At 38.4% G+C, this 24,416-nt stretch overlaps 1 protein-coding gene across 9 annotated transcripts in view; it reads left to right on the top strand.

The window, feature by feature from the left end:
- Positions 1 to 24,416, top strand: part of LOC135407823 (transient receptor potential cation channel subfamily M member 3) — a 413,117-nt gene that overhangs the window by 339,436 nt on the left and 49,265 nt on the right. For 5 of the 9 annotated variants that reach the window (XM_064643199.1, XM_064643194.1, XM_064643198.1 and 2 more), the window contains exons 9-17: positions 1,929 to 2,001; positions 9,848 to 9,948; positions 11,670 to 11,804; positions 12,977 to 13,027; positions 19,446 to 19,481; positions 19,624 to 19,764; positions 21,041 to 21,070; positions 22,095 to 22,384; positions 23,207 to 23,435. In XM_064643199.1, the coding sequence (XP_064499269.1) occupies positions 1,929 to 2,001; positions 9,848 to 9,948; positions 11,670 to 11,804; positions 12,977 to 13,027; positions 19,446 to 19,481; positions 19,624 to 19,764; positions 21,041 to 21,070; positions 22,095 to 22,384; positions 23,207 to 23,435 (1,086 nt within the window). The remainder of the gene's footprint in view (positions 1 to 1,928; positions 2,002 to 9,847; positions 9,949 to 11,669; positions 11,805 to 12,976; positions 13,028 to 19,445; positions 19,482 to 19,623; positions 19,765 to 21,040; positions 21,071 to 22,094; positions 22,385 to 23,206; positions 23,436 to 24,416) is intronic. The other 4 variants (XM_064643195.1, XM_064643200.1, XM_064643197.1 and 1 more) reach the window with 1 other exon arrangement.

Here is a 24,416-nt window from a genome sequence, read left to right on the forward strand (position 1 = left end):
TCATGACCACGTACAGTAGAGAGTCTGACCTCATCAGCTCCCATGTTGATTGTGTTTTGAGATGAGAAATACGCAGAAATGTGTATTTCTACTCACATTACCTGTGGGTAGACTGACTGCACTGCTGAGAAAGCTTCATTGCCAGTCATTGAGGAAATAAGAAAAACATTTGGAAAATTGTCATGCAACTTTTCTTTACAAGAGAGTAATCAAACCCTGGAACAGGCTTCCTGGAGAGGTGCTTGATGCCCATGTTTGTCAGTGTTTAAGAACCATTTGGATAATGCCCTTAATACCATGCTTTAACCTTTGTTTAGGCAGTTGAACTAAATGATTGTTGCAGATGTCTTCCAACTATTCTGTTTCTATTCTATTCTATTGTATTCTATTCTATTCTATTCTAAAGTTGTGGTATGGGTATAGATATCAAGTAGTTTGCCAGAAACATCTGCAAATTTTGGAGGGAGAGAGAAAATAGTTCATTAAAGTGTCATTTGTGATTTGTTTCAGCAATACTTTAAAGGGTCTAACTTGAAAACAGGATACTTTAGCTGGGGAGGTTGCCTAACTTATGCTTTCTTATATTAATTGTTTTAGACATCATCTAAATTGATTGACTAATTGAGCTAAGACAGTTTCCTATTACTTTATCCAGTTTGCCTTTTTAGCCTCTAAGATGCTATTCTACTGTCACTGATGCCAAATCCTCTTAGCTCCCTCTGAAAACCCTGAACCTCTAAGATCAAATGAAGGTAGAATAGGTGCTACAGGAAGGCTACACTGGATTTCCTGGGATATGCTCTGCAGCACTGTTTCAACTGTCAAATTGAAGCTTATCACCAAAGTGCTGCCTTAGCCTTGAGACTTCATAGATCTCCTTCCCCTGTGATGGTAGACAGGTCTTTGTGCCCTGATGTTTGCTCTATACCAGATGCTGCTCCAGTGCAACATTGCTGTATGAATAGCAGCCTAGGAACATGGAAACAACATATGTTGCTGAATATGGGTATAAAATATGTTTACACAATTCCTAATTAAAGGTATCTATTTAAAAAAAAATAAAAGAATTGAGGCAGTCCATACTGACAGGAGAAAAAATATGATGTAACAAGATAACAGATATTCAGATCAAAATGATGACATAGTTTTCGTGAGTAAAGGAAAGGCTCTAGTAAAAAGCTGCAGTCTCTGATGCTTCACAAGAAGCAGAAGCCCAAGAACAACTATTGCCATGGCAACAAAAGGAGCAAGGGGATTTACATTTTTGTATGTTTCACTGCAGTCTTAACCAAGAGTGAATCTGGATAGAAAGAGCAGATGCACTATATTCATTCTTATTCTTTATGAATTGTGTATCTTACTCACTGCCTCAAACCCTGTCATTTACGGTGAAATGTCACTGACCATACATGGCTAAAAACGTTTCTGGACCTTCTAGAAGCATAATTCTTAGATTATTTATTTAACTTACTGCTATATGAAATCCCAAGGTCAATCACTGAATATATTGCTAATTTCAATTGACAATATTTATTCAATGCCATGTGCCATCCATCAGGTCCACAACGTATAATATACCTAAATCCTCCTTGTAATCTATTGGGAACATGAAGTCTAATGTCTCTATTTAGTAGAAAAATATTGCTTCATCTCTAATTTCACCCTTTAAGTGTCAATAAATACCTTACTTTTCCCGTATGATCATTAATACAATTTCTCTAGTAAATTTTATGTCATAAAAAATACTGATATGTTAATACTCATGTGTTAATGTTGATATGTTAGTCTAATAAGCTTCTCCTATATAAAGTAAGATCATCTTGTAGCCATCAGGACATTTTGACAATCAAGTGATGCTGCCCTGATTTGTGTTCTTTTTTTAAAAATTACTCAGGTTTCTGTAACAGTATTGTCTTTTAACATTTCAGATCACAGTTTTTCGCATGGGATCTGAAGGACATCAGGATATTGATTTAGCTATCCTGACAGCGCTACTAAAAGGTAACAGTTTCACCCCACATTGAGTCTGTATCAATCCAGTCTGTGTCTGTCCTGTGCTGAAACCTTCATTTATTGATGATACCTATTCTATCAAGATGGCAAATCTATACCATGAAACTGAAGTATACCTGTCGCTCCAACGGCTTTATACAAACCCAGCTCTGTCTTTAGTGTTTAAATAGCTGATGTTATTCCTTTCTGAATTTTTGTTCTCCACCCACAATCACAAATGTGTCACAAGAAACATCAGTGGTGACCCCCCACCAGTTACTTGAAAAGGTTAGTATTCACAAGAAGACAGCCTAAGAACTTCTCAGACTTAGATTACCTTGATAGCTAAAACATCCATTTAGATAAAACCAGTTCTATTGTCAAAGTAGAAAGTTATTTGTAGTTATCCTAGGAAAGTCTGGAAATGGTGTGGGATTCCTTCCAGCGTCACTGGTAGAGTTAAGAATTCAGCTATTGAGGTAGTAGGGATTTTTATCTTAAGCTTGACAGGTTGTTAAATCTTTCTAAGCCATTACATTTTACACTTACACTCTTAGAAGAGTTCTCACAATAAATCTGCTGTTGCTACAGTTCCTTACAGACCCTGGTTTTGCAGACTCACCATTTAGCTTAGCTTCCTTCAAAATCTTATATTATCAGGTAATTTAGTATCTGCTTGCAAATACAGAAACAGGTGAGATTTTAAAGGCTCTAGAGCACATGTAATTTTCCAGTCAAGGGTACTCACCTAAACAATGACTGGTAGGTTCTAGCCTTCCATTTGAATGGTATTCCCCCAAAAGAGATTTTCACAAACTGCATGCATCAATCACCATGGTCATCTCGTTGCTGTCTTGACTAGTTTGTGCTATGTAGTACTGGCCATACTGATTTTAAAAACAGAGAATAAGACATACCAAACAAAATTAAGGACCAATCTTAGAAACATGAGGGAATGGAATTACAAAGGTAATTAGGAAAACTTACACTTCATGAGACTCTTCGACAGTTAGTTGTCAGTATGCTCTTGATCACCCCCTCACCTGAATAAGAGTGTACAGGTGGGTCAGACCTGAATCTGAGTCGCAACAGAAAATGTAATAGATTTACTGAGTATTCAAAAGGTAATCGCCATTATTCTTGCTTGTTCCAGGGCTCAGTTTTCCTCTCAGTTTCTTCCTGTTCAGGTTCACAAAAGCTATATGAAGAGAGAAGGCCTGAGTAACTTTCACCTAACCATACAAAATAGTATTTTGCCTTCTGCGCAATTTTAATCCCATTTAAAAAATTTTACTTTAAACATTTAAAACAAAGGTCTGAACAGGAAAAGTAAAGAAGCCCTGGTGACTTCAAAAATATGATTGAAAGCTGATAGCTATCAACCAAGGAAAAGAGCTGTCCTTACTTTGCTACAGTAGCTTTTGTTTTTTAGGCTTCTCTAGTATTGTTTATTCCACTTCTTTTGATCATTCCAATCAAGATATCAGTTGTTTGTCCTACAGCCAACATGACTATTTTGCTGCTGCTACCCAGAGGAAAGAAATTTTAGCCATCTGCATTCACACAGAAAAAATATAAATCAAAGTGAAGAAAGGAAAGATAAATTAATTCAAAGCAAGAACAAGAATTGCATCCATCACCAAATTCCTCTTTTTTTATCCTTAGGAAATAATTTAATTGCAGATTTCGTTTTAACCTTAAATAAAACTGAATCCTTCATTTCCTTTCACTGGAGAGTTATTCTCTTTACATTTGTTCTTAAGACAATGTCTGAAAGTACTGCTCTTGTTCTACTAGTAAGACACAAAATGTCTTAAAGTTTTGATTCCACTTTTTCTAGGTTTATTTTCAAGATCTAAATCCCAGCATAGGTTCCTGGAGTCTTCCAAAAACTGACTCTTGGAAGCTGAAGAAAATAAATTGTAGACCTGCAAGGGATTGTTTTCAATTTGGAATGTTCTTTTGCAGTATTTACATGAGCAACTGTTCTATGGTTGCTGTTTCAGTATATGACTAGTCCTCTCTGATCTGGAATACCCATTTTGCAAGTGCCTAATTGGTGCTATTGTCCCCCTAGTAAAATAAAATTACCTTTCTTCTTCATATTAATAGTGCAAGACATAATAGGGAACTTCTCTTAACTCAGGAGGTACCTGGATCTGTGTAAGTAATTTTGACATCTCCTTTCATTAGATTGGATTTATCAGGCATCTCTGATTAGCCTGAGGCTTCTGATCACAAGGCATAAAAGTCCAGATAACCTTATTTAATCAGTATGTGCAAAGATGAGATCTCTTGTCTCAGGCAGGTCAACTGTCCTTATTCACACAGTTATTCATATCTCTGTACAAAGGTTCTGTCCCACAAGAAAAACTGACCTTCTGTAAATACTCCATTAGGCTGATGGGTAGTTGGGTTTTTGATCAAATCAGAAAGTCTAAGGTAGCAATGCTGAACTACTTCTCTATTGATTTGTAATAAGTAATTTATTTGTAATAAGTAAAATATTTTTTTCGTGCCATTGGAATTTTCATACCATTGGATTCCATGCCATTGGAAACTTACTTACCACATTTACATGTCTCTATAATTAAAAAAAAAATAATAATTGTAATAAGTAAAATAAATAAGTAAGCTAATTTGGGTATTGGGTCTGAGTTATCTTAAAATTCTTAAATTTAGATTTAAGAATTAATCTCTTTCTACTCTCCAGCAGTGTGTGAAAAAAGGGGGAAGAGCCAAGTATGAAACCACTGAGTGATTATTTGTAACTTCTTCTCAGTCTCACTGATGAGGAATTTGCACTTCTTGATAGTGCAAGAGGAGCATACCAGCTAATTACCCATCCGACCCTGGTGTGAGTGATTTGGTCAGGGAGGAGGGGGGCAAGGACTGAGAAACACAAAGTATAATTCCTACGTGCTGTGTAAAACTTGTGATTAACTAGTCTCTTTTAAACCCACACCAGACACACTACCAATTCAGGAACTGTCTTGGACAGGATATTCGGCAAGCCCCAAACCCTGCAGCACATGTTGTTTCTTTGTTTGTTTTCATGAGTAACTTGTTTAATCTTGTCAGCAAATCTATCCTTATTGGGAATGATCTCCAATAAACTACAGAACGGCATCCAAAGTGGTTATCAATTTACATTGCATGGATGTCACAACAGCATATGGTTTGTGAATTCCTCTATTTTTTTTATTTTTTTTTTTAATTTTGAGAGAAATGCAAACGTGGGAAGTAAGTTTCCAATGGCATGAATTTGTAGCAAGCAGATTTATTGATACAGTTTAACTGTTTGTGCTCTCTTAACTTGAACAGTTGGAACTCAAATCGTAATGAATTTTGTCCTTTTGCAGCTGCTAGCTAAGCAGAAGGCGTTAAGACAGGGAAGTTAAAGACAGCATATGGAGATGTTCTAAAAAAATACTTGTTTTGAAGTGGCATGAAAGATCCCAATTCACGAAGCTGTTGCAACGTCTGGAGCAGACTAGCACCAGCTATGTTTCAGATGGTGCTCCAGAGCCTTCCCAGTGCAATTGTTAGCACTGGGTAAGAGGTGCTGTGTGGTATATGCATAGTAACTTGTTGCAGTGTAACCCTCTGAGGTTACCTGTGTCAGGCTAATGCAAATCTGATGTCTCTGCATACTTTTCCAGCCTGTGAATAAGTCAAGATTCATGCCCCTTGAATAGGCATCGTGTAGTATCAGATGGTCCAGGAAGAAAGTGCAATAGTCTGCCAGCCATGAAATCACAGACACAAACAGGTTTCAGAGCTAGGTCAGATATCTGGTTACTGCTCTTACAGTTGTTTGTGCTATCAGCTTTGTTATTGTCAATTGATTTGCTAAATGCCAGGGAGATTTTTGTAGAAAATGCAGTGGAGACCCAGCCTTTTCACCAAACAGCTGCTGAAACAGAAGACAGCTAGGACCTGCTGAGACACAGAGCAGAAATTTCGTTAAGATTGCTATTTTCCCTACTCTAATTCTTTTCTTTAGATGTTGATTCAAAGAGGACACTGACATGCTTAGATGCATTGTGGAATTGAGTGTCCAACAACCACTTCTGTCTGGGTAGATCAGTTTTGTGTCATTTCAGCTTTCTGGTTTCCTGAGCACTAAGGTCATAGGCTATTCCCAGAGAATCATTTAGAGATTTACATTGGTCTCAGTAAGCTTTAGCCAGTGTATAAAAGCCTGTAGTAATAAGTATATAAAACCTTTTCAGTAACCTGGTATCCTGCAAGGGCACAAGACTCATTGTCTGAAGTGTACCTTGGATAACCTAGGATAGAGAGGCAAGTTTATGGTCCCAGGCTTTGTCATCGAGGAGTATTGCATTTTGGGTCCAAAATATTGTGAATAGACCATGTGACTTTTTATCAGAAGAATCTATGCAAGATAACCAAGCACTCCTGGATAGCGGCCTAAGAACATAAAGTTACCATCTCCATGAACTAACAGCTGTCTCAGGAGTCCATCTGTATCCCACAATATCTATACCAAAAACTGCCGAATCAGTGCATTGCATCCCAAATGTAACTATTCTTCTAGGAGCAGATGAAGTGAGGAAGAGTCACACTGTAGACATTAGTCATAGTCTTAAAACGTTCTTTTGAGAAACATATCTTACAATCAGCCAGATACCAGGATAGTGAGTAAATATTACAGAGACATTAGTCATTTTGCCTAAAACACTATTGGATGCAGTAAGTATGCTACAAGAATTAAAATAATACAATGCAATAGATTATTAACTCCACCTTATTTTTTTATTTCCCAAATATCCTTTGGCTTTGATTTGGGTACATTACAGTGATGCTCATGAGTGAGATGCATCCTTGGAGAGATCACTTTTTGGATTCTTCTTACTGACTCAAATTCGTGTGCTGTGGCACTGAATGCAATCAAGGAAATGACTGAAAGGAGACAGTGTCTTAAGAAAGCCCATTTCACTTTTTTTCTGGGGAGTTTTTCTTATATCAATGGAATTATTCATATTTCTTAATACTAGGCAGAATTCCACATAAAATAACCTGAATACTTTCTTCTTCATGTGAGACAAAGGTCATCAGTTCCATCTTAGAATAAAATCAATTAAAAGGCCTCCGCAGCCCATATGCTGCTCTGCACAAAATTTTATAGCATTTATTTTCTTCTCTTAAGTAACATCAGTGTAATCCACATTCACCTGAAAACCCCACAGGGAAGACAGGAAAGAGGAGAAGGATGCAAGGGCTTTCCAGCAAGAAACTTTACTCTAGAATCACATCCCACCACATGCATCAGAGACCCAGCATGCAGACCTGTCTACACCCTAGCTGATAGACTGGTTTGGACCTGAAGTACAAAATCGCCCTGAGATACCATGCATTTCTATCAACTGTCAAATGTCTGCAAGACAATGTAATCAACTATAATGGCAACAAGCATTGAGAAGAGCCTCATCTCTGGGACTGCACTTGCACCCACAGGAAAACTTGTCACCTTTAAGCACCATTGAGGGAAATGGGAAGGGCAGAGGCTGCACTATGGCTTGCTTTCCCCTCTGCTCAGTATTTGGAGCAATGAGCCTGCTCAAAGAAAACAATTCTGATGAACTGCTGAGCAGGCACTATCTCATACCCCATGCCAGTTGCTCCTTCATATGATCAGAGGCACCAGAAGGCCCTGTGTTCATTCAGCAGCTGGATCTTTCCTAAAGCTCAGAAAGGCCCAGGATTGCAGGTGTCACTTGACACAAACAGGAGAAGACTCCCTGCTACGGCTCAGAAATTGTTCACCTGAAGCCTCTGTGATTTCACTTGACCTCTGGCTGAACTGAGGGCAGTGTAAGTAGCCCAATTCTCTCCCCAAGACCATCTGATCATCTCTTGATCCAGAATTCTGGTTTCTAACCAGGTGGCACCCCTGCCTACCCAGACTGTAGGCTGCAGTTAGATTAGGAAAATGAGGAAGTGGAGCTCCCTCATCGCATGTGCAAAATTAGCATGTGCAAAATGTGTCAGGCTGTGGGATCACCATCACTGCCCCATGTGCCTCCTCAATGGCTCACCAGAGATCTTACCTGAGCACCTGCTGAAGCTCTCACTTCTTCTACAGGCATATGGATGGAAAGGAGGAGATCCAATGAGATCTATTTTTTTTTGCTTCAGAACAGGGAAGAATATTATTTGCTCTCTGCACTTAGTTTCTACTATCTATACTATCATACTCACTGTGGGAACTTTTTTTCTGTTTTAATAAATAAATCTGTAGAGACATTTTTGCCCTTCCCAAAGGTAAATATTTTCTGTTCTTGAATGTTCTGTGTTGCTCATGTAAGAAACTCCAAAAGTTTCAGATGTAACTGGCATCACCCATGAGGTCTCTTGTGAGAGCTTTTGTCTGTGTTGTAGTATATAGCAATGAGAAGTTGTGTCTTATGCAAAGGGGCCTTCTTGTTACTTCTTACTCACAGAAGTCACAGAAATATTTTCACTTTTTTTTCTTCTTCATTTATTTCAGTTGTTCTGTTCCTGCACTGCCTACCTTTTTATCAGAGCTCATTTCTGTATGATCTACAGTCGGCCATCTCCCAAACATTTGCTGTAGATATTGACAAGTACTTGGCAACATCTTCAAAGTTGAAAGTTATGAAATTAAACTATAGGCTAAGCTTCGTGAAGGTTTTCATTAAGGTCTTCACAGAGAATTTCAACAGTTAGATTAATGTTTTCCATCCCCCCAGTTTCAGAGTCCACTTTCAACTGGAACAGTGAGGGGTTTTCAATAGTACTGAAATGGAGACAGAAATGCTTTGAAGTAATGAAAAGCTTTTATTTATCCTCACTCTATGATAGCAGTATAAGAATTAATAAGACAAAAAAAAACAGTAGAGGTATGAGGTCTTTAAAAAATAAGCCTTTATACAATCACCTAACCACTGCAAGCATATATGTAGTTAAAAGTCAGAGGGCCTTTTATTTGTTTGGTTGATCAGTTCATTCAGGCCAGTTCTCCCTATAATACTGAAGCACAAATGCTGTTTCATTTTTACGAATCAGCTGAGAACCATGAAATATTAAAAAAGCACAGCAGGGCAGGAATGTCCCACAGTGTCCATTAAAACTACAGGGAAAAACATATCCTCCCTCCCAAAAACAAACAACTCCAAATCCATCTTATCATCTGCAGAGTTTCTTATTTAATTTGGATATATTATACCTTGACACCAGCTCTATAGAATGCTTTCTTACATGATTATTACATATGTGAATAGAATTTTTTTCCCACTAAGACCCCTCAGTACGAAAAGATAGAGGAGAAATTCCTATGCTTCTTATGAAGTTGGAATGCATAAGATGTGCAAAAAAACACACAGCTACTGAAATTGGTGGTGTCTGTATGAGATAAATCTGCCTGTAATTGCTAGAGGCATATGTGTGTGTGCCTGTGTGCATACATGTGTGTGTGTGTGTGTGTGTGTGTGTGTATTCCTGAAGCTCAGTCAGTATCCCTCCTGACTTGTTCTCTTGCTTCCTATCTGGTAGGAGGGAAACCATTTCACTCCACCACAAATTGCATCTTCCAATATCGCCTGTATCTGCTGTATTTTGAAGTGGGATATGAGGGAATAATTAATGTTTACAAGACAACCTGAGAACCATAGATTCAGATTTGAGAACCAGTGTTTTATTACAGGGACAATGGAATGTTTGGTTTTGTTTTAATATGAGATCAGTTGCAGAAATGCCAGGGACACTGTGAGACTTTTGACAAAAGAGAAATTACCACGGCATAATGAGTCTAATGTCTTGTTTCTTTTTTCTCCTTCTCTCCTGCCTGCACCCCTATCTGTATACAAAGGGGCTAACGCATCTGCTCCCGACCAGCTGAGCCTAGCACTAGCCTGGAACAGAGTAGACATCGCTCGCAGTCAGATCTTTATTTACGGGCAACAGTGGCCGGTACAGTATATACATATATACAGCATCTTCTACTGGAAACGCTTTAAACCCTGCGCTACAGTAAATCCATTCTGTTGGCAGTGGTGATTTTAATACAATTTAAAATACAGCCAAACACGCGGTTCCCATTCACAGCTGCTGAAGGCAGGCACAGTTACAGAGACGTCAATGTGTTTTTTCTTATCCAAGGAAATGGTGACATCTAGCGACACCTTAACAGTGGGAAACCACATCTTTGAAAAAAAACGCAAAGTACTAGATTTATACCGCCAAGCAATGATTCTACAAGTGAGAAAAACTTATGTCTGTGTACAGCCATGTTTCAGTGCTAGGCTATAAATTAAAGGAAAAGCAAAACATTGCTTTTCCACCAATATGCTTCTACATGCAAATACTGAATTCTAGTATGATTTGATGCCAAAAATAGGCTGCATAAATGTTGGGGGTCAGAACGATCACAGGAGCTGATCAGCAGTGCCACCACAGATGGGCTGTGCCCCAGACCTCATGTGGTGTTAATTCTGTGCCCACTGCTGCTCTGCATCAATCTGCCTACCTCACATCTGTGCTCCAGTGGCAGGGTCCCTGGCCAACACCATTCCCGGGGAAGACAGGGGAAGAGTTTCTCTGCAGGAGTCATAGGGCTGTAAATAAATACTCCTCTGCCTGGGGCACAGTAGTAGTCAACTCCCAAACTGTGCTGCAGTTTTTACAGTGGTAGAAGTCATCCAAAAAAAACCAGAAGGAGTCTATTTCTACCTTTATTTCCTTTATCAGAATATTCACTACTGTAGCACTTATTTCATCATAGTCATTAAAATTTCATATGTTATCATTACATGAGCATTTACAACTTCCCATGGAAAAATTATAACAATAGGAAAAGCTTCTGTTTAAATATCATTGCTTTAAATGTAGCTTCTGAAAGTTGCTGCCCCTTAAAGCTAGTTTCAAAAATCCTTGATTTTCAGTTACGGAGTGAATAGAACTATTTATCTCGTCTTCCATATTGGACATAAGTATGCATCAAAACATAGGAGGAATTTTAATGGTACTAAACTGCCCCTACTGTTATCTCTTCATCACCACATTACAGCAAAAATTTGCATACATGCAGCAAGCTGCAATCATTTTGCAAGCTAAAAGCTGGAAGTGTGAGATAATTTCTCATCATTCTGACACCTTCTGACCTACAAGAAATAAAAAGGTTTTTTTGTAAGAAGACCTCTTGCATTTGGCCCTTCAAAGAAATGCAAATTATGAAGCTATTTCCATTTCCTGAGTGTCCAAGTTTCCCTGAGTTTTCACACCACAAACAGAGGAAAACATTAGTAAAGACAGAATTAAAGGGTGTGTATGTACACATAATAAATATATCCAATATAAACAGAATGTTTGACAGGAAAACAAGAAATAAAGATAATAATGAGACAGTGCATAGGGTGGAGGTGTGGTCACCAGTTTTCTGAGCTCCAGTTCCTTGATCCTAATCTGGTTTTCCTAAAGTATTTTCATCTTAGCACTCTGACATTCGTTTTTGAAGTGCAGCCCTGAGCTAGGGAAACCCTTATAGACTAAAACTGTGGTTATCCCATTTTAAGTGTAACAAAGCAACCCTCAGAATTTTGTCAGTGTTCCTTGCTTGTGCCAGGGTGACTGAACCAGCTGGATATAGGCCTGCTGTGCTGAGGAGCTGCTTCAGTTAATCACTTGCTTTGCAGGTGGGCTCCCTTGAGCAAGCAATGCTGGATGCACTGGTGTTGGACAGAGTGGATTTTGTGAAATTACTCATAGAAAATGGAGTAAGCATGCATCGTTTTCTCACCATCTCCCGGCTAGAGGAACTGTACAATACGGTAGGGCCAACCTAAGGCAAATTTTCTCTATATATATGTTCATTGTTCTAGCTCCCACTTGTTTTATAATGACATGATGATGCACAAGGCAAAAGTTTTCCATAAGTTCCCATTATCACTTAGCTTTGTCTCTCAAATAATGTAACATGCCCACTTAATCTGCTGTACAGATTTTGTAGGGCATAGATTAAACCCTACACAGTTGATTTCCTGCCATTGTAATTCCAGTAGGACAGATCTGAGATTTAGGCAGGTGTCACTGGCTGAAAGATTGTAACTGGCAAGTTAGGACTTATTGAATGATGTATGTGACTCCTGACAGTACGGTTTCAGAAAAATCTGTTCAGATATGATCTGAAAAATGGTAACTACTGAAGAGAAAATAATGTTTGCAGATGATTTAGATTCACTCAGAGTGGGAAAATCTGAAGCAGCATAAGGAAAGTCTCATCATGCTTAGACATGGGGTTACATAAAATTAAGTGTTGACAGATGCAGAGCAATGCATATACGGAAACATCAATTCTGCACTTAAGCAGTGGTCTCATCCAGCATCAGATACAAGAAGATGTCTATCAAAAGTGTCTTAAAATATCATCAACAGTCAAAACCAAAGCAGAAAATAAAGTAAGATATAAGATATAATAATAAGATATAATTTTGCAATGTCAGGTGGAGTCGAAAGAAGATTGGACAATTTCACAGACTGTCCATGCACTTAGTGGCTTTCAGATGAGACAACCTAGATGCAACGTCAGGCTCAGGATCTCTGTGACCCACCGACAGTGGGAGTAGAGGTCCTGAGTGCGGGAAGGCTGACACTAGAGCAGCTGTTTTCCTTCCATTCTTTCCCAGAGGTTGTGCACGTTGTGCTGTGCTCCTGCTTTGTCTAAACCAGGAGCCTAATCTGGTATATAGGGCCTTAATTTTCATCCAGTATGGCAATATTGGGGGTTTCTTATGGAAGGGTTTTGTACAAAAGAGAATTCAGATTAAATTGAATCTTGTGATTGATTTTTTTTTTTTTTAAATTGATAACACTGTACAATTGAAGTGTTCTCAGCTCCCTGATTTCTAAACTACTAAGGTGAGAAAGATTTACATTTATATTTACATTTTTTGGGTCTTTGGACAATGCAAAATTATTTTTTTCCTTCATTTGTTCTTTGCAGAGACATGGACCATCCAACACTCTACATCATCTAGTCAGGGACGTCAAAAAGGTAAGAGTCCAATGGACGGTAGGTTGAAAATAATGTTATTATTGCTTTTCTGTAGCTAGATCCTATCTCTGCTTTGCATGAGCTTTCAGTCAGAGCCTTCCCCTTTCCCTGCCAGTAGAGAATGTCCTGTTTGTATGCTCCAAATATGAACTTTTTGCATACAAGGCACAATTAGCAAGTTGTCTTGCTTTCTCTGTGGTTTTAGATGCCTGAGTAATAGTGCTTCTGTTAGCATAATTGTAGGCTCTTACATATATGTGGATTTATGCTGTTATTTCTATTTGTCCATACCTGCAAGTGTTGTCAAAGCTAGTTTTTGTGTTGTTGGTTTACTTCCAAGTCTGTAAAATAGTCCTTATCCCTGTGCCGGATTCTGCTTTCTTGAAACAGTTGTGTGGTACATTGTAGCCATCTTCCTCAGCAAAATATAAAAAAGGAGTAGTGCAACTTTCCCCTGCTCCTTATAATGTTAATTTCAATCATCTTGAATTACGAAGATCCATTAGAAGGGCAGGACAGAAACACTGAAAGGGATAGTGGCAGGAAGGAGATATCAAATACCTTTGCCAATGTGTTCAGGATTAAAAGTGTTACAGCATCAGCAAGGAATGAAAATCCATTATCCTTTAAATATATGGATCAAGCAAGGAGATTGAGTCTGCAACTGACCTCATCAGCTTGAATATTCTCCCAAAGCATGGGCAGATTACAGCCTTGCACATTATGTAAGTAGGACCTCAAGGGTAGCATACTTGAGAAGGGATATTTCTGTACGTGGGACTAGATAGAAGAGTGAAAAAGGAAAGGATATTTTTTCTAAGAGCACAGGTTTTAGTGGTTTCTTCTGTCAGTGACAGCTGAACAGAATGGATGTCAAGTGGGGGGGGAGAGTGGCAGTGAGTCCTATAGCACCTTTCCTTTAAATAATTCTACAGAATAGTCAGTAGCTATGTTTAGGGAGGTTATGGTGGTTTTCTTTGGTCAGTGTGTTATGTGGCATCTTCATTGTCCAATGATATATAGTATATTAAGTGACCTCTGAAAAGCATGAAATGCCTACAAAGAAACTGAAAGTGTTCTTATGCACAAATCCTCTTGGATGGAGCAGAGTAAAACTGGAATGCATTTAGACTAAATGCTGCTCTTGAAGCCCAAGTTGCCAGAATATTTTTTTTTTACTAACTATGCAGTTATTCATATGCCTATAAGAGTTTGAAAGAAGTCTCTTATACTTTAAAATATATATTTTTCCAAACTCCTTCTCTCCCCTAGAATCACCTTTCCAAGTCCTTCTTCAAAGGCATAGTGATTTGTGTGTTGAGTAACTAAACCATATCAATCTCTTTTTCCTGAGTCCCTAAAAAATATGTATTTTCAAGGGGGGAAAAAATCATCAGAAAAAATCAAAGTAGGCAAAGACAATTGGTACTCACAGCCATATATTGACAAACATTAATAAACTTTCACTATATTCAAAGACATTATTTTTTCCACAGTGACTACTAAGTGTTAGGTCATGGTCTTCATTCCGCAAATACATCTTTCTTTCCTCTGTCCATAGCTAAAATCTTCAGTAATTCCCACTACATGAAGTCAGCGTGTGCTCTCATAAACATAATCGAGAGCTTTAAAAACAGACAGCCTGGTGCAGCTCTTCAGCACCTTTATCAGAAAACTGCTCCACTGGGGCTGTATTTTTCATTTTGTCAGTGATGAGGAACAACCTTCATTTACAGGGAGAAGTGACAGCTTACCACAGCCCTGCCAATGAGCAGATCCCTTACCAGGCAACCAAGCCGTAAATCGGTCAGCAGATCAGACAACAGTTTAAATGAAAACACCTCCTTGGAAATAACTTCTTAATGGATACATCACTATTTGACAGTTAAATGGCCCACCATGCATGAGAGACAGACCACACTGCTGATGCTAGTTTTTTGAGTTTGTGTATATTTTGATGACAGACACCTAACCTCTCACCTAACCTCTTCGATTTAATTACAGCATCACAAAATGTAAATACAAAAATAAGTAATATGTCCCCTTGAGACAACACTTAAAGTATATGAAATACACTATGCTTTTATGCATATGTCTCAGTTTTAAAACCTGCATTCTTTGATGCAGGTATGTATGTTAATGCAATGTATTATTTTCATTTGCATTTTTGTGGATTCTCACAATAGAAAATGTGTTTAAAATCATAGAAGCAGTATTTAATTTACTGCAATTGTACTATATAACTATAAATAAGTAGGAAGGGTTTGTTTGGGGTTTGGTTTGGTTTTTGTTTTGTTTTGTTTTGTTTTGTTTTGTTTTGTTTTGTTTTGTTTTGTTTTGTTTTGTTTTGTTTTGTTTTGTTTTGTTTTGTTTTGTTTTGTTTTGTTTTGTTTTGTTTTGTTTTGTTTTGTTTTGTTTTGTTTTGTTTTGTTTTGTTTTGTCTTGTTTGAAAGACTACTTTACCTGCTTAATAAATCAAATAATTAGAACAACGTAAGTCACATTACCACATCCTGTTTGTGGCAACTTACAGACACACATGTGCGCTCACACACACACACATATGTGTGTGCACAAACATAATACAACAATTTATTTTTCCCTTGTGCTTCCAAATATTGCTGTGAGGACTGTTAGCTTGGGCAGCATATTGTAAAAGCCTGGATTCAGAGTCTTAAAGAATTTACAGTAATCAAAACGTGTAAATTCTGCGTGTATTAATAAGACAAAATACATCATAATGACTCTAATTTAGAGACAACTGTGCTCATATCACCTTTCACAATTCCATAAATACATATAGGGACAAATTTGCCTTCATCTTTCTCATCATGGCCTTTTTGATGTCCCCTGTCAAATGTCCAGAATTTCACATACAGCATTGGCTCCCTTCCATAGACCGTACATGCCAATGCACCCATGCTAAGCAGAAAGAATCAGGCAGTGGCTGTAGTGGACACCCTATCTGTAAGTGGAGGTTGCCCTCTACGTTTTTGATTGTATTTTTTTTAATCCTTCCCTGCCTCAGCTAGCTGATGAAGATCAGTGGAAATTATCAGATGGATTTTCTTTCTTTTGTCCAAAAATTTTATATAATCAATATACCTCAATTCCACTTTGGGGTTATTTATATTTCCAAAAGTTTTTTGTTTTGAACTGCCACCATATGTCTACATTTCCAGAGAAAAAACTAGCAATATACAGAATTTTGAAAGTATTATTTTTCCTCAGCGTGGAAAATCAGAGGCTTGGTACTTGCTGACACAGAAATGCACCTGAAGTGAAAAGAATACTGTAACTGACTAGCTACAGTTAAAAGCTGAAGTTTCTTCAGGAAAAGAATAATGCATTAACACTGAAGAGCTTGTTCCAACATTAAAAAATTAGTTGATTATTAGCCAGGACATCTGTCATACCCAATGATCAAACTTTCTCCTCTGTCATTCCTGATGACCTCAGCTATACTAGAATTAGCTCATCCAAATTTTGCTGTTCTTGGAGTGGTTGCAACCCTGTGCTTCAATCACAAACATCCTCAGCACTGCCAGGGTGGTTTGAGCTGTCTGCTAATAGAGAAAATCCTTTGGCACTTGCATAACCCCTCTTCACAAGGATGATCTAGTTGTCTTTACTAGGGCTTCTCACCTCGGAAAAGTAACTATGTTAGCAAGGAGACATACATGTGTCTATGTTTACAACATATGTATTTCTGCTGTGAATTTGGGAGTTTCCTTTAGTGAAGTGTTTCAGTATTATCTGGGAGGTTTAGATGCATTTTTTTATCAAAGTTACTCTACTGGAACTTTTTATTCTTCTATGAAAATTTAGGAAACAGAGCTACATCAAGAAACTTGTACTTTGTAACACATGTAGCACCCTGATGGCTGTTGTGCTTTCTTAATTGCTCAAATATTTTTTTGCCACTTAATAATATGAAAGCTTTCAGTTTTACTGGAGACATTAAGACAGAAGGAGTCTGTTGAGCCACAACCCTGTCTTGGAGCTACAACTCCCATTTCTGCCATTACCTTCATTCTTGTTTTGTTAAAACTGTCATTTTACACATTCTGGAGAGAAAAGAACACTTTGGAGAAAAAACAAACAAACTTACCAGAAATTATTTTTTTTAAACTGAATTTTTACATTTATTTTTCTTTTAAATTTTAGATGTTATTTTTCTTTAAATGGTTCATTATAAAAATTTCTTTGTCCAAATTAGCTAAGCTAATATGCATTCCTGCAAAGCATAGTAATTCCTCCACCCACCAAATTAGACAAGATTAGGAAAATTGCAAAAGGATATGCTAAGAGGCATTACTTAAAAATGGTTAAGAGCTCAATTTTTGGCACTAGATTTGCTTAAATTTCCAAATCTTGGAATCCCAGCTGATTGCTAGGCATAGTACACCACAGCACCACCTCCCTCTCTCCTTCCTCAGCCTTTTCAGCATGCCAGTTGTACTGTGGCAGCAGGGCAGGAAATAAGAATCACACTTCCTGGCTGAAGTAGAAGAGAAAGGAGGATCTTTGCATCCATTTTCTCTCTTCTGCAGAACCAGTTGCCATCTGCTCTCCATTAGTGTTTCTCTGCTCTGAATCTAATAAGCACATCTGCAGAGAAGCCAAGCAGATATCTCCAGACACGCAGATATTTCCAGCAAGACATGACAGTCATAAAATTGCTCCGTGCGAATTACTAACCTTCTAATGAACACATAAAAAGAGCTACAGGCTCACTGTAATCTGTGCTGTATATCATTATAGAAAATTAGATTACTTTATTACAGTGCACTGAAAAATTTTGAAGCTAACTATTACAGTTTTCTGGTCCTTCTGCAGTGTTGACTATATGAGATAATTTTTTTTATTAGAGTAATATTCTCCTTTTCCAAGGCTACCACTCACAATACAAGGAAGAATAATTTGTCTCTCTTTCCACCTTTGTTTTTTAGTCCCATCTTTTGCATGAGGACATAGAGAACAGAGAGGGTTTTGTAAATCTGCAAGGTTCTTAGTGAGATCTCTAGATCCAGGTGAGCTGTTTACAGTTTGCTGAATCATGCCTTCTTTTCTGGTAGACAGCTGCTCACTGAACTGTCCAATCAACTCTGAATCAGTGAGCTCGAGAAGGCGGCAAACTTTCATTTGTGTCCATTTCCTTTTTGTTAGTTCCATGGGAAGGAAGAGAAGAGCAGATGTGCCCATGCTGGGGTTTTGTTCCTCCATTGCCAGAGACCCCCAAGAGACTTCACCAGCACGTCATGAGTTCAGTTCAGCCTGAAATTGTTTTAGCCTACCAGATGTCCCATTGGGCTTACTGCAGCTGGAGAATAGCAATGCCTCATTAACTCAAAGGCAAAGTCAGAAAAAGACAATCTGTTGCTGAAATCTTTGTTTGTAGTTTTGCAAGCCATAAATACTGGAGAGTTCATAAACTTAATGGTGCCATTTTCAGGCTTAACAGTGAAGAGAAGGAAGATATCTGCAAGGGAGTTCACATAGTGAGGGCAGTAAGATGTGGACGTACTCATTCTTTCTCCTTTCAAAATAAAAGGTACATGCTGGAGACATCATATATGCATTTTAGCAAAGGAGAATAAAGAAAAATAAATGGAAGGGCAATTATGTAGGCATCTTCTCCAGGATCCTGCTAATGACCCTTGCCACAAACACAGTTCATCTCTTGGGAGACAATCTCCATGGCTCTGCTGGAAGTTAGGTAGTAAGACTGTATGTTTTGAGGGGCTTTCAATAAAATATATCAGGAGCTCAAGTAGGAACAATCTAGGAAAATTGCTAGGACTGTAGTTTTCTTCATAAACAAACCGCGAAATAATTAGCCGCAGTTTTATTGCAACTTTCATACATACAGGTGCTTTCCTCATTCTTGGTCAGGAATTAAGCTAGGATAGGTGCTCTTTGAACATCACTCCCAGAATGAATGCTGATAGACTCTGATTGCATCTAGCAACTAGATAATAATAATAATAGCTCATGCACTGTTTAAGTCTCCTAGAGATGGTAACACCACTCTTGCCTCCTGCCCTTCCTTTCCGGGAACACAGGAAGGAAACGCTACAGAACGAGAAGATCACACGCAGGAGCTGGTTCCGTGTGACCAAAAGATGTCCCTTTACCATGACTCTTCTGTTCTGATGAGGCAGTCTAATGAGATGCCAGAAGAGATATGAGATGCCAGGATGATTGTGGGTGACAGATGATGCAGAAAAGGTGCTATCTTGCAGAAGTAGAGTCCAGCAACTGTGCCTGACCTTTCAAGTGTGTCAGTCCTCATGCTTTTTGTTCTGCAGTCATGTTCCTTGTTTCCCCAGCTGAAGAGTATGAGTAATGTGTATTGTTATCTTCTGTTACTTACAAGTTCTTCACCTTCTTATTTAACTTATGTCTTCTTTCCAAGCGAGAATATCCAGGTTTCGGTTGGATCTATTTTCAGGTGAATTAATTAACCAGCATAACATTCCTGCTTTTAACTATTTAATTTTACTTTTTTTATTCTAACATCATTATAAAGTACATTTAAAAATTCCAGTAACACGCATTTCTTCTTCTCCCACCATCCTTTTTTTTTATTGCAGGGAAACTTACCTCCTGATTATCGGATAAGTCTGATTGATATTGGTTTGGTGATAGAGTACCTGATGGGAGGAGCATATCGCTGTAATTACACACGAAAGCGTTTCAGAACATTATATCACAATTTATTTGGTCCCAAGAGGGTAAGAAACAAGCTATTTGCCATCTGCATGACTGTACCCACAGCAGGGATTACCACAGCTTCTTATATGGTTCCAGATAGAGTGGATCCACATGCACACACTATGCAGTCTACAGATCCATTTCCATTATGTAGATAGCAGTTATCTCACCATAATGCATCACAAGCCAGGCACTGATACAAACTATGGTTTTTATTAATTTAATGAATAAATTATTGGGCTCTGCTGCCCTGGTGAGACCAGCATATAAAACTCTCTCCTCTGACTCTAAAATCTGTAATTATGACTATTAATGGCTTTTAAAAGACAAGTCTTTTGACTTGAAAAACTTGTGCATTGTTAGATGCATCTCCTATCTCATGGCTCATCTTCTAATGTAGCATGAAGGTCTCAGGGCAAAGGAACTCCTAACTCAAAACTGGTTTTATTGGTTGGATAGTCAGTGGGTTCATGGCCAAGCCACTGTTCAGTATTTTTGTGTTCAATAGATTACAACACTGTGAATCAAAAGTAAGGTTACTGCCTCTCCAGAGCACAAAAGCTGTTTATTGCCACTGATGCAATCCAGCATGAACAAAAATCTGCTCAACTTCTCGCAGTAAGATTTGTAGTTCCTTTGTGTATTTTTACCTCACATTTTAATTTTCTGTCTCAGTTCAGATTTTAGCAATACACACCATTGGATGTAGAAGTGTCTATAAATAGCAACAGCTCTGTGAAATCCATCTGAAGTGGGTTTATTTGTTTCCCTACACTTATATTTTTCACATTTGAAAGAAAAGACAGTAACTGTAGCTGCTGGAAGAGACTTCTTTCCCATAATCACTCCATCAAGAAAAGCATTTGGGTAGTGATTCCACAAATACTGAACCAACACACAGAGCAGCTCCACAACAGTCAGTAAGAGTATGCCAGGGCAATAGCCAAAACACTGATGTACTCCACAGAAATCCCTTCGTGCCTTATCAGTAATTCCTCTCTCTTTCCCACTAGAGCAGCCCCTAGCCAGATGCAATTTCTACCTGAATCCAAATGTATGTCTTGTGTTGTGTTTTTGGTGAAATAGGGTTGAACTTAAGCTTGATATAACTATATATATACAATTATTTGATTGTTATATTTATGTATATTATATTACATTGCATTGTATTACATATATATTATATTCTGTATTCTACATCACATTACACATGTATGTACATATATGTGCACAAATAGCTGTAATTTTTTATTACTATTCTGGGAGAAATAACATTTTTCCAATTTTTTTGTACAGCCAAAAGCCCTGAAACTGTTGGGAATGGAGGTAGGCAACCTGTGATAAATCTTAATATCTTTTCCTTCTTTGACAAATATATGCTATATCCAGAAAATGTTTAAATTCACTGTAATGAAGGCATGAATTGTATTTTTCACCGAGATAACTAGTTTACACAGGGGCCAGATTAAGAAACATTTCTTAATAAAAGTCAAGCAGATAGACAAGGGAAAAGAGGGCTCTGCCCCTCTAGGGATCTTTTTTTTTTTTCATGAGGATTAAACAAAATATTTCAGTCTGTCAGGCCAAGCAGAATTTCAGTGAGATATCTATATACTGTCAAAACATGTTCAGAGAAATTAAATACTTGCAGAGAATGATGCAGAAATCTTTGTATAGGCCAAAGTTCTCTCGGTTTTATTGGCACTATTTGGCTCCCCCAATGCTTCAAGGAGATAGTAGTGTTTTCAGAATAGGTCCACTCATCTGATAAAAGCAACATGCTAAAATGAGAAAGAAACTAAAGGTGATAGAAACAATAAAGAGATGGAGAAAGAAGGAATGAATGTGCAGAATAGGCGTGCAGAAGGGAGATTGCTGTCTTTGTAAGAGGATAAAGGGGGAAAACAAAAGAATAAGCATGGAGGGGATCTTCAGCAGACCAGAACAGTCTCTGGATATATACTTTCTGGAGGTGGAATGAGGCAGATGGATTACAGCAGATGTTATACTTGGAGTGAACTCTTAACTTTTATTTTAATGGTGGCTTTTCTAAAATGATTCTTAATATTGTATGATTGTGTTCTGTGTTATTAGGGAGAAGGAACAATTCAGAGTGACAATTCAAGGCTCTTATCCCTGTGTTTAGATAATGGGTTACTGACTTTTTAATTACAGTGCATACAACAATACTTTTTTATCATTTTCCCATGTTAAATATTTTGTCCAAAAAAAAATGAAGGGGATGGTCTGCAGAAAATGCATTTGACATCTCAGGTACTGACTTCAATTAATTGTGTGAATTGATTCAGTTCCTTCACTCGTGAAAAAAAATTCTCTAAAATTTTCACAGGATGACGTCCCTCTGCGTCGAGGGAGGAAAACAACAAAGAAAAAAGAAGAAGAAGTTGATATTGATATGGATGACCCTGAGATCAATCACTTTCCCTTCCCATTCCACGAGCTGATGGTGTGGGCTGTGCTGATGAAACGTCAAAAGATGGCCCTCTTCTTTTGGCAACATGGGGAAGAGGCTATGGCTAAAGCACTGGTGGCCTGTAAACTCTGCAAAGCCATGGCCCACGAAGCATCAGAAAATGACATGGTGGATGACATATCCCAAGAGCTGAACCATAATTCCAGGTGAATTTTCTTTCATGTACACTTTTCTGAGGGAAAAAAAGAAGAGAGAAGAGAGGCTGGGGAACCTGTCTAAAATGTTCTTATCTGTACCTGGCTGTCTTTTCTAACTTGTAGGGAAAATGCAGTCCCTTTAGAGAAAATCTAAATGGCCTTTAAACAATCTGTCTACCAGAGTAGCAAAGTTTCTAGCAGTGTAACTTCTGAAAGAGAAGGTATCAAGAAGGCAGTGAAATATCTATACTGTTTATGTGTTCTCCCTGTGGGCTCAAGAGTCAGGCTGCAATATTTCTCTGTACATACCAAGCAGAAAAGTTATTGAAATCCTTAGGAACATACTAGTCAGGCAAAAGTGTTAATTAACCAAGAGCTCACACTTAGATGAGCAAGGCAAGATACTAGATTCCATAAGAATCTTTCCTGAGGTTCAAAGTCAGAGGCGCAGAATTTTAAAAGGAATAATGGATGCTCCTTTTTCCGAGAGACTTGACCATGAAGCCATGGGCAAACAGCACAGAAGCAATCCTTTAGGCTGCAGATAACCAGAGGATTTCAGCTAGAAAATGTCAGGGAGGTGGGCAGGAAGGTGGGAGCAGACAGCTGGTAGGTGTGGGTGTTCATCACAGCTAAGTCAGGGCACTTATTTATATGCCTAACATTAGACACTCATATTTGAAATTGTGGGTTTCCGTATGTACAGCTGACATCACAATTTGCATGATGGAAGGTGATGTCCCCCTTACAGAGGCTGTCAGTTGCAGAGAGGTGTTTTCTGCATAGGCCTACGTGGGCTAACGGGAGTGAATGGATGTCCCCCTGTTGCAGGGACTTTGGCCAGTTGGCTGTGGAGCTGTTGGACCAGTCGTACAAGCAGGATGAACAACTGGCAATGAAACTGCTGACCTATGAGCTGAAGAACTGGAGCAACGCCACATGCCTGCAGCTTGCAGTGGCAGCCAAACACAGGGACTTCATTGCTCACACTTGCAGCCAAATGCTGCTCACAGACATGTGGATGGGTCGCCTCCGGATGCGCAAAAATTCTGGCCTAAAGGTGAGTCCTGTTTTAAAATAAAATAAACATTCAGAGAAGTTCTGATAAATGGTGACAGAGCTCACAACAAGTCAGTAATAACTGTCTCAATTAACCATATTTCAGGTTCTTATTTGCAGGGTATATTCTTCCTGTGTTCAGTTTTTCAGCAGGGAGCTTGTCTCAAACCTAAGCTCAAAGTACATTGCTTAGTTTTTTCATTCCCTTTCTCAAAGTCCCATCTGGCACTGGTTATCAGAATAAGAATTGAGCCAGGAGATCATTGTGTCATCCTACCTGTATACTTGAGGAGTTAGCCAAGTATTCTAGAGATAAAGGAAAGGATGTGTAAGTGAATTAACCGCTAGTGAAAGGTGCTGATCTAACAACCTTCCCCAGAATAGACAAAAGTAAGCAACACAAATTTCCTTGCAATCCCTTGCCAATCTTCCTGATGACTGACCTGAAAGGTCTACCTTACAGGCTCTAGAGGACAATTTAATTTTCAAAGCTATTTAGGCTTTACTTCCACAGTTGACAAAACTGCTAACAGAGCAAGGTGAATTCTGGGAGATTAATTTGTGTCCGTGGGTTGGCACATTTCACCTTCACCAAAGTAGTCACAAGTCAGAACATAACCAGGAATTGCCTCTTCCTCCTAAATCCCTCAGAACTATTTTCAGTATAAGGATTGTCTCTCCTGCACTAGTTGGGTGTATGAAAAGCAGTAGTTGCTCAGCTGTTTTGCTGTGTGAAAAGATGTTTAGTAATGTCAAGAATGCTTAGGAGTACATGTATCATTATCATACTGGGTCTAATCCAGTGACAGCGATAAATGAGAACAAGTAGCTGATAGCATTCTCATCACCCTCCTGCAGGACCTGTGCATATTGTTTTTCTGCTATAGAGAGAAAACAATCTCACATTTCGAGACATTTCTACTACCTATTTTCTGACTTAACTCACGGGCCTGTTGCCCTTCAGAGGGACAGCTGCTTTGTT

Source organism: Pseudopipra pipra, chromosome Z (genome assembly GCF_036250125.1).
Source record: "Pseudopipra pipra isolate bDixPip1 chromosome Z, bDixPip1.hap1, whole genome shotgun sequence".
NCBI classification, from domain to species: Eukaryota; Metazoa; Chordata; class Aves; order Passeriformes; family Pipridae; genus Pseudopipra; species Pseudopipra pipra.